The sequence below is a fragment of the Phaethon lepturus genome, unplaced genomic scaffold, assembly GCF_000687285.1.
Source record: "Phaethon lepturus isolate BGI_N335 unplaced genomic scaffold, ASM68728v1 scaffold13745, whole genome shotgun sequence".
NCBI classification, from domain to species: Eukaryota; Metazoa; Chordata; class Aves; order Phaethontiformes; family Phaethontidae; genus Phaethon; species Phaethon lepturus.
The window spans coordinates 39,908-50,470 of NW_010539941.1; the positions used below are offsets into that span (position 1 = coordinate 39,908).

The following is a 10,563-nucleotide window of genomic DNA, read 5'->3' on the forward strand; positions in this document are numbered from 1 at the left end:
ATAACTGAATTTATTGAGACAGGAAGGATTTGAGAGAAATATGTTTGTACATATGTATCGGTCAAATGTTTGCAGGCAGTTACCACTTTTTCCTATGATAGTTGTTACTGTGTGAAAAAATCCGTGGTTTAGAAATAGAAGGTATAAGTGTCAAGTTTAATGAACACTGAAATAGAAATAGGAACAGGTATATTTACTTGATACCTATTTACAGTCTCTGTGTATTTGTTTGTGATTTTTCTCTTTAAGTGATGTTTTGAAGATAGCTCTATTTAAATGAACTTTTTCCTTCTAATATTTCTTTATTTCCATGGTGGGTAATTTTTATGCAAACTCTTCCCTGAATTTTACAGGCACTAATTCATGGACTAAACAGACATTATTATTCCATCACCATCAACTACAGGAAGAATGAACTAGAACAGAAGGTAATGGTTTTAGCTTTTAGTCAGAGGACAAAGAACACTATACAAACTATTCAAGATTTCTGGCAATATTCTGATTTCAACTGATGGATATCCATTCTTTCTTGGAGTAGATGGCTTCTCTTCCAGCAAGCACTTAATGTGTAGTCATGATGATAAAACCTTCAAAAACCACATTCTAACACACATATAAATAGTTTGATAATGTTTTTGTCCACGTGTTTCATGGAAAGTCCTCCTGCTGTTCTCTGCACAGGTTTGTGCAAAGTTTTGAGTTTTCAGTGATGAAGCTGAAAGACATACTAGCTGCCTTAGGTTTTCACAGCCTGGAATTCCTGAAGCTAGAAGACCATATAATCGAGGAATCTCAGGTTTTTATTGGCTATAATCACTTTAACAGCAGGTGCTTCCACTTGGTATGAATGGAGCTCCCCAAGACTTCACTGAATATCAAAAAGTAGTGATGTCCTGCATTTACAGGAGAAGTATTGTTCAGTTACTGACAACAAATATTGTCAGCTACTTTTGTATCAGACTTCCTCAGTTACAAGTCTAGCTTGACAGTCTCAGCCAGGAAAACAAACAGGAAAAAAGAAAAAAGCTTATTTATCATCTACAGAAGTTAATTCTTGAAAGAACAGATGCTATCCTCGTTTATGCCTATGTATATTCATGGCCTTGTTAGGGTTATAAATTGATCTCGGAGTTAAAGTTTACGATGAAATGGTCAGAATAGTTTGCTCACTGAAATTTTACTTTCAGAGGGCTAGAAGTAATTTAAAAACCCCATTTTGAATAATGGAAGAATATGCATGCAAATCGGGGAGTTTAAAAGAGTTTGTGAAGTGCATAACCCTTTTTAGGATTCTGTCAGACTTTCAAGACCTCACTGTTACTGAAAAAAAATAACTGATTCAACAAAACCAGCTTTCTTGGGAAATGTCTGTGAAGCTTCTAGAGGTTATTGGTTTTGTTCAAATACAACAGTGTGGCCAATCCAGTCTTTCTGAAGTTCCAAGTGTGTATTTTCCTTAATGGCTTTACATATGTAAGTTATTCTCCTACTTGCAAAGGTAGTAATCTTGACCGCATTAGGGAAGCTTTAATCTGTGAGGCAGCAACAATCTCCACACATCTTGCATAAGGCAGGTTCATACGTATCTCACACCCCTCTCATGGCAGTGGTGATCTGTTATCTCCATCTGTAGTAAGAAGACTACATGCTTCATGTATTAGGAGCCCGTCACACCAAACCATAATTTTAAAATCCAAATACCCTAGCTAAACTGTCCATATGCAGTTTGCCTACAACTCCTTATGTTAGTAACTAAGATCTTGCTAATACAAATTATGACACAAACTTTCAGCTCAGTTCGTGTGTTTCAAAAACAGGTTTCTTTGGAAGCCATACATAGGATGAAACAGGCACTTCGATTCAGGTGATAGCAATTACAGGCCTTATGGGTTCTCAAAGATGTCCGTAGTGAATGTTCGCAAGCTGAAACTGTTTGCTGAAAGGACCCTCCCTACAGTCCTTGAGTGTGCAGAAGATCCACAAAATACGCTTTCTTTATTCATGAAAATCAGGAAATTGCCATTGTAGCTCTTCTTTCACTCTTTCAAGAATTATATCAGAGTGTCAAGTAAAACATGTCAGATACTTCTAATAGTCCCCATGTTTATCACCATCAAAACTCTGCATCACTTTATCATGTTGGCTTTAGGGCTGTTTACTTTGTAGGAGGACAAACACACATGTCATGCTTTGGTTGCTTTTGAAGTTTACTTCATCACAACCACGGCAGCTGCTTCCATACAGTTCAGGGTAATTGGTGAAGCCTAAATAACTACATGATACATTTAATCCAAGCATTAAAATATTTTTCAACTTTGTCAGAGGCCAGAAGCTTCAACCATTCCTTATTTGGCAGCTAAAATATTCACCTTTCTGTTACCTCTCCCACAATGCGATTGTGCATTCTCAACCCACAGCAAAAATTAAAAATTACAAAAGAAAAAACTAAGTATTCCTGTCAAAGTAAATGTGACCCTGGTTTCCGTGCCTCATTTTCATGTTTAGGGTTCAGGAAGTTTGATTTTTAAGAATTTAGGCAAAATCTATCATCTGCTCTGGCAGAATAGCTGATTGTTTTATTTCCTGCATTTAAATGTTTTAAGTTCAGTAATTTTTTATTACATGCTGTGATGGGTTGACCCTGGCTGGATGCCAGGTTCCCACCAAAGCTGCTCTGTCACTCCCCTCCTCAGCTGGACGGGGGAGAGAAAATATAACAAAAAGGTTGTGGACTGAGATAAGGGCAGGAGGAGATCACTCACCAATCACTGTCATGTGCAAAACAGACTAATTTATCACCAGTCAAATCAGAGCAGGGTAACAAGAACTAAAACTGAATCTTAAAATGCCTTCCCCTCACCCCTCCCCTCTTCCCAGGCTCCACTTCACTCCCAGTTTCTCTACCTGTGCCCTCCCAGCGGCACAGGGGGTCGGGGAGTGGGGGTTGTGGTCAGTTCATCACACATTCTATGCCGCTCCTTCCTCCTCAAGGGGAGGACTCCTCACACTCTGCCCTGCTCCAGCGTGGGGTCCTTCCCATGGGGTACAGTCCTCCACGAACTTCACCAACATGAGTCCTTCCCATGGGCTGCAGTTCTTCACGAACTGCTCCAGCCTGGGTCCCTTCCACGGGGTGTGGTCCTTCAGGAACAGGCTGCATGGGTCCCCAACGGGGTCACAAGTCCTGCCAGCAACCCTGCTCCAGTGTGGGCTTCTCTTTTCACGGGTCCACAGGTCCTGCCAGGAGCCTGCTCCATCCTGGGTTCCCCACAGGATCACAGCCTCCTTTAGGCATCGACCTGCCTAGGCATGGGGTCTTCTGCGGGCTGCAGGTGCATATCTGCTCCTCTGTGGAGCTCCATGGGCTGAAGGGGGACAGCCTGCCTCACCATGGTCTTCATCCCGAGCTGCTGGGCAATCTCTACTCCAGTGCCCGGACCACCTCCTCCCTCTCCTGCTTCACTGACCTTGGTGTCTGCAGAGTTGTTTCTCTTCATTCCTCTCTTTGGCTGCAGTTGTGCAGGTTGTTTGTGTTTTTTTTGTTTTCCTCCTCTTAACTATATTACCCCAGAGGTGCTACCACCATCACTGACTGGCTCAGCCTTGGCCAGCAGTGGGTCTGTTGGACATGGGGGAAGCTTCTAGCAGCTTCTCACAGAAGCCACCCCTGTATCACCCACCCCATCCCCCCCACTATCAAAGCCTTGCCACACAAACCCAGTACACATGCCTAGTGTTATAAATTGTTTTTCTGTCAGAAATCTTCATAGTGTTAGGAATGTATTTTACAATGAATGCTCTAAAGAGGTTTTCTTTTGCAGATGTTGCTAAATTTGCATAAGAAGAGTTGGATGGAAGGTTTGACGCTTCAGGACTACAGTGAACATTGCAAACTCAATGAAACAGTAGTGAAGGAGATGTTAGAATTAGCTAAGAATTATAACAAGGTATTAGTATCCCATAATGATAGTGTAACTACCTGTGTGTATGAAGAAGAAATTTGCTACTTAATTTTGGAAGTAAGAAGTTGATTATCACAAGCTTTATTCAGAATGACTTGTAAAGGACTAGACTGTTAGAACAAAACAATTGTTGCAGGAACTCGTTTGGACCTTGGTGGTTATTTGATTTGTATAATCTGTTTTCAACAAAGAGTTTTTTGGGATTTGGTTAAATTAGGCACAAGTGTGGCTTTAATGGCCTTCTGGAGACTGTGTTTCTTGTTAATCAGCTATGCATCATTTCTATGTGAAGTTGCCTTTAGCTCTTCAGACTTTGACACATGACTTTTTGCCCTAAACTAGCAAAGCATTTAATTACATGTGTTGCTTTGAAATGTGAGTAATCACATAAACTTTGTGTTTTTACTTAATGAAGAGAATATAAGATTCCTGTAGATTAAAGTAAGCAGTTGACTGTATTCTTCATTCCTTCAGTCAAAGACTACTTGACCAGTATAGCAGAATAAGGGTTAGTTATCTAGTAAATATAGTAAATATTACTAAGTATTTCTAAATATAGTAAATATTTAGAACACATTCTATAGTCCAGTTCAATGTTCTTTTTAGATAAATTATTATTGGTGTTGTAAGAAAGAGGAATCACAGTTATTTGTACTGTTTTAATACTGGCACTTACACTTAGAAGTATTTTTTATAAATACTAGATCTCAACAAGCACTCTTACGAGCACCAAGCATGCCAGTCATTCTTGACGAGTGCTATTTTTTTAACTTCTAAGAAATCCTTAAAACCAATATTCAGTATTTCATTCACTAGTTAGATTAATGGTCCTTTCTAAAGACACTGTGTTTGAAGGCAACAGACTATTATAAAAATTTATTAAAATAAGTGACCTTGAGTATAAAAATCTATTGAGATCAAACCTCCAGCAGTTGAAACTATGTAGGCAACATTATTTTTCATTCTGCTTTACTAGTTTAACTATTTTCAACTATCGTTAACTATTAATACTGCTTACTTAAGATTTTTGCTTAAAAACAGTTTTGTGAATATCCGACAATAAAACCATTCATGAGTATTTGCCTTGATCTTTTGCACTAACACTTAGTAATTAAAATCATGTCTGCTGAAAAGCTGAAGTACCTTTCCTTTTGACTTTCTGAAATGTGTTGCTGTTTGATTTTTCCCTTTCTCGAAAAAAAAGAATTATATTTTGAGAATCTTGTGGTTTGGGGAAAAAGTAAATGAAATCTGAAACACTGACCTTTTCTGTGTTTCTTTCACAGGCTGTTGAAGAAGAAGATAAGATGACACCTGAACAGCTGGCAATAAAAAATGTTGGCAAGCAGGTGAGGTGTGATGAATTAGAGTGAGGTGGAATGATAGGCTTCGTTCATTCTAAATATTAATTTTTTTTACGTGTGCGTAGGTGATTTTAGTTCTACGTGCAAGATATTCTCAATGCTCCAAATAATGAATTTATTTTTGTTGAAGGTTGTTGTGTAAGGAACAAGGCTTTTGACTAATCGACAGAGTATCTGCAAGCCGTGTTATACATGCGTTTGTTACGTGCTGAGGAGCAGTGTTGAGATTTGGTAGTTTTTTGCTGTGGGTGTTTTTTTCCTTTTTTTAACTTCTTTCCAAGAAGAGACATAAAGATAGCCAAGTCTGTGCCACAGAGGCCAAAAGTGTGGAGACTTTTAAAAAATAGTAATAATTGATAAAATGTGGGAGTGTTGTTTATACATTATCATGGCTAAAGAGTGCTTAACTCAAATACACATGTATGCAAGTAAGCTGCATTGCTTTGTGTTGCTGCTGAAGGAAAACAGTTTAGGACCATAGCTGAAACTGAAAACACCCACTCAGTTCTGTCCCTGTGCAATGTCAGGATATAATGTCTTTATGGAAGACTTGAGAGAAAACGCTTTCTATATTTGATTTCAACATAAAGGTTGAGGAAACATGCTTTGGTGAGGGAGAGGAGAACAAAACAAGTTTGTAAGATGTGTTGAAATTCAAGAAGGGCAATGGAAGCAAGAAATAGCTTTAAAAATATCCAGTATGTCTTAAAAGAACCACTATTTATTGTATTGCGAGTAGCAGTAGAAGAATTTAAAGGATTCTGGATTGCTCTTATATGTCAACTTTGAGCAGCTATGTCATAACACATCTGCACTATTGTTCAGTCACTTGTGTATTTCTGTGGCATTCAGAACAATAGAGTTTACGCACACCTACACATACATAAATATATATAAAATAAAACATGTAGAAAGGGTTATATTTTAAGGGTTATGATGTCATCTCAAACAGAACTTGAGCTTCGCTAGTTGTTTGTCATTACACATTTGTGGGGAAAAAAGCCTATTCTGACAAAGAAATTTTTTCCTGATGAAATTAACTTTTCTTTAAATTGCAAAATGGTTAAGTAATTGCCATGTGGTTTTTTAATGTAACTGTTGTTATGCGATTATTTTGACAATAACTCTTTTTAAAAAAAGATTAACATTCCCACACATTATTGTCTTCCATATTTTAATTTTTTTACACACAAGAATGCTACAGTAATACTACAGTAAAGTTTAGAGAGGTTTTTTAAATGTGCCTGATAGTTTTGCAGTATTTGGAGATGAATTACTTAATCTCAATTCAGAAACTGAAGAAGTGCATGAGTGTGGTTTTCAGCCAGAAATAATCTTATTGTTCTGTGCAGATGCCCACAAATGCCCACATCAATTGAGTAATACTGTGTGGGGATGTGTATTTTCAGAACGCTGCTCAGGACTAACGTTCAATTTTTCAGAGCACTTGAACATAGCATTGTGCATTTTTTCATTTTTTTAATGGCTGTAAATATGCTAATTTTCTTGCAGTCAACTATTCAAAGACTGTGTTAGATCATGCTTGAGTCTTTACAGGATTAGAACACACATTTGTACAAAGATCTGAAAACAAATTGCAATGTACCAGAACTAAGATTAAAATATTGGCCTTAGTGAGATGCATGGTAAATTCCACATATTGTGTGTTGTCCTTAAAACTCAACAGCTGTCATGGTTACTCTTCAGATGCTGGATAGAAATTTACTTCCTCAGCCTGTCCTCAACTTATCTGAGTGATAGTATGGACTAATAAAATCTTATTCACATAATTCAGTCATTTGCTAGGTCGTCTTAGAGTGGGAAGTTGAGGAGCATTACTGGCCTGTGTTCCTTAACTCAAAACCCTCTTCAATAGACCTGAAGTAAATGAAATCTGTCTGAGATGTGTTTTCAGTAGTTTCTCTCATGGCACCCTTTGTATTTCAGGACCCCAAACGTCATTTAGAAGAGCATGTGGATGTGCTGATGACCTCAAACATTGTCCAGTGTTTAGCTGCTATGTTGGATACAGTTGTATTTAAATAACCAATTTACTGTTTGTGATGCTTTCTTTGTATATTTGTTTATTGTTTCTAATACTCACAAAACAGAGACTGTTGAGGCTATATTTGATTGAACGGAGACATCTGACTTCATTTGCAATGTAAGTGCAGCACTATAACACCTTTCAGTCTCTAATTGTGCAGTTGCTTCAGTTTCTTTATGTCAGGGTCTTTACAGATTCCAAAGCATTCAAGAACACAATGTGTGCAAAAAATGTATTACATTTTCATTTAATATGGGGGGGGGGGGAATCAGTAGTACATATATATTTTGATTGTTGCAACATAATAAAAATGCATTTACAAACCTGTCAAGTTCTGGAAGGCCTTTTTTGAGAAAGGACGGTGGGAATTAACAGTGTAGGAAAAGGGTCGGTAAAGGTTTATTTCTACCCATTGTAAAAGTACTGAGATATCAATTGGTAGAACAGCAACAATCCTCTAATGAAATTTGGCTCCCATTGATTACCAGATACTCTTTTTTTTTTCTTAAACCTCAATGAAAACTGTAGTAGTGCTGAATTCTGAGGATGTACAAAACGCAAAATGCTGAAAACTTCCCTGCCAGCTCCCTTTCAATATTATTCAAACCCTAATATCCACAGAAGACGATTGACCTTAAGAAAATGAATTCAGTTATGCTGGTAACTGAATTGCACAACTCTCACAAGTGGTGTCATAAATTGCAGTATTCTGAGAAATAAACATTGAAGTGATAGAGGCTGTTCTATGTTATATGAACCCTCCCTTCTGCAAAAGAAAACATAAATGAGATGTCCATATACATAAATATATGGAAAGAGTCCCAGCTGCAATATGACACGTAAAACTCTTTCCAGTGACTAGGGAGGGAAACACGCACAGGAAGGCAGGTGGGTTGGCTGGTTTTAAGCAGGCAAAGCCGAAGAACTGGGTTTGGGGAGTGACTGGGGGTTTTGGGCAGTGGGCTGGTTGGGGTTTTTTGTTTGTTTTTTAAGTATTGGATGGTACTTAGGCTGATCTGATTCTTTTGTCTGGGCAGAAGTGTTCTCTTTCTATCTCAATATTTTTTTAACTTCTTTTTAAATGGCAACAATTATGGCAGGCAAATATTTTAAAACTAGATACATCTTTTTGTGTTGAAGATTATTTTTAAAATTTAGCTGAATTCTTACTTGTATAGTAAAGAAATAGCCCATAAAATTGTCTTATTTTCTACTTTGTGCCCAGTGATTTTTCTATTTACTTATTAATTACCATTCAGAGGTTTTTCTTTTGTTTGGAATTTCTTGTTTACACCTTTTAATTTACTATTTTAGAATAACTGTGTCTCAACATATATTTGGCATGCACTTCAGAGGGAAACATGCCGATTTTTGCAGCTGCCCTCCTTATGGCCTTCCCGCTGCCCCCACAGTAGGCAGCAGACTATCAGACCGGGAAAACGGAGACATACCAAACCAGATTTGCCTGCATATAGTTAAATGGAAGTGCTTTCTGGCGATACGCGCTACAAACCTGCGTATCATCGAGGGAGGCTGTATTTGGGGATTGCCGTTGTCCGATGTGTACCCCAGGGTGAGGTGGGGCAGGAGCTGATTGGGAGCTCGTCTGCCAGCGAGGCTCTGCATCCCCCCCATCTGCTCCCACGTGTAATGCCATGAGGGAGACATAGTTTGGCAGGTCGTGGGCAACGTGGCACTGCAGAACAGGAGAGGAGATATCGCGGTGCTGCGGTGTACACGTGTGAAAGGCCGGTGTAAGCAGGAGACAAACCAGTGAGTCTTGCATATTCTAAATTAATTTTGACAAATTTACATCTTGCAGAGGGTAGCTGAAGGGAGGCTGCTGGAGATGCAGATCTCCCATAGTATGAGCTTGTGCTGTGGTACCCTGCTTTCTTTCCACTCTCCAGTTTGACTTGGAGGCACAATTTTCCATTTGCCGAGATGCTTCATGAATTACCAGAAGGCTGTTTCTGGGGGCATCTTTCCTCACTTTGTCCAGTTCTTTAGGAGCGATGCAGAGGATTTGGAGGAATATGTGCATGCAGTAACCTGAAAAGCAGCAGCCTATGTACTGTCTTGGAGGAAGAAAGAAAGAGGTTTCAAGCAGCCACCTTCTGAGCCTGCAGCTGCAATGGAGCAGACCTTCATTAGCAGCTTGACCCCTTGTCACCTGTCAGCATGAAGGATGAGCATATTGTATTAGCAAACCTCTCTCCTCCCTTCCATGACGATTCTAGAACACCACCTGCCATTGCATATCCCCCTATTATACCAGTTTAGGAGTTGTGCGCTGAAGATTTTTGGCATATATTAGCACTTCCCTGTGATTGGCAGTGTACCACTGAATTCATTGCAGCTCCGCATCTATATGGGTGTAGCTCCATAATTCAGGGCAGCGTTTCCCAGTTTATCTGTGTTTTTGACCCGTCTCCTGCCTATCTAAACCCTTTTGGGGGTTTCAAGCAGGGAAAGGGAAGGGCAAGCACGATGCCGAAACAACCCTCGGAAACATTAGATAGAACTGATATTAATAAAGCTCTTTTCTTAGCACGGGGAGGAAAAGGTGTAGTGTGGAAAGTTGTGTGTGCGGTGCTGCCTGAGGGCGAGTAAAACAGTGAACTGTTTGCTTTTTTGCTTCATAAATTATTTTATTTGAATAATTTCTTTGCAGAGAGTGTGTGTGTTTATATGCTAGCTTCTGTGAAACACCAAACAACCCAATCAGCACATAGTTAAGCAACAGAAAAATAAAGGCCGTGGGATTTGAGAGCATTGAAATGCACGTTCTGACAAGTCATCCTCCTTCGAGTCTTTCCTGGATTTGAGTTTGCAAAGTTTCAGCCCCGCTTCAGCCGATTATCCGCTGGTCTTGGTTTCGTTGTGGCATGGTCCAGGCCCTGTTACCTCCCAGTGGAATCTGAAGCCGGCTGCTGATGTCACCTGGAGAGAGACGCGGTCTGTAAAATACCTGAAGTCCAAACCGCTAAGGGGAAAACACTAAGAAAAACGGGCCAGCTCCTCCCCGGGCAGAAAAACGGTGGTTTTAAAAACGCACACGCTCGCCTAGGAGGGGAAATTGGGGCTGGCGCTCGGCAGCGGCGGGGGTGGAAAACCTGTTCCCGAACTCTTCGGGCGCCTCTTCTCGCCCTGGGGGGTCCCGCTTCCAGTTCCCCCGAGGCTCGCGCCG

General features: G+C 39.7%; 1 protein-coding gene across 1 annotated transcript in view; it reads left to right on the forward strand.

Annotated features, from left to right (window-relative positions):
* Positions 1 to 7,704, forward strand: part of PSMD14 (proteasome (prosome, macropain) 26S subunit, non-ATPase, 14) — a 43,197-nt gene extending 35,493 nt beyond the window's left edge. The window contains exons 8-11 of the mRNA XM_010287297.1: positions 354 to 428; positions 3,822 to 3,947; positions 5,249 to 5,311; positions 7,274 to 7,704. Of these exons, the coding sequence (XP_010285599.1) occupies positions 354 to 428; positions 3,822 to 3,947; positions 5,249 to 5,311; positions 7,274 to 7,372 (363 nt within the window). The 3' untranslated portion in view covers positions 7,373 to 7,704. The remainder of the gene's footprint in view (positions 1 to 353; positions 429 to 3,821; positions 3,948 to 5,248; positions 5,312 to 7,273) is intronic.
* Positions 7,705 to 10,563: the final 2,859 nt, after the last annotated feature.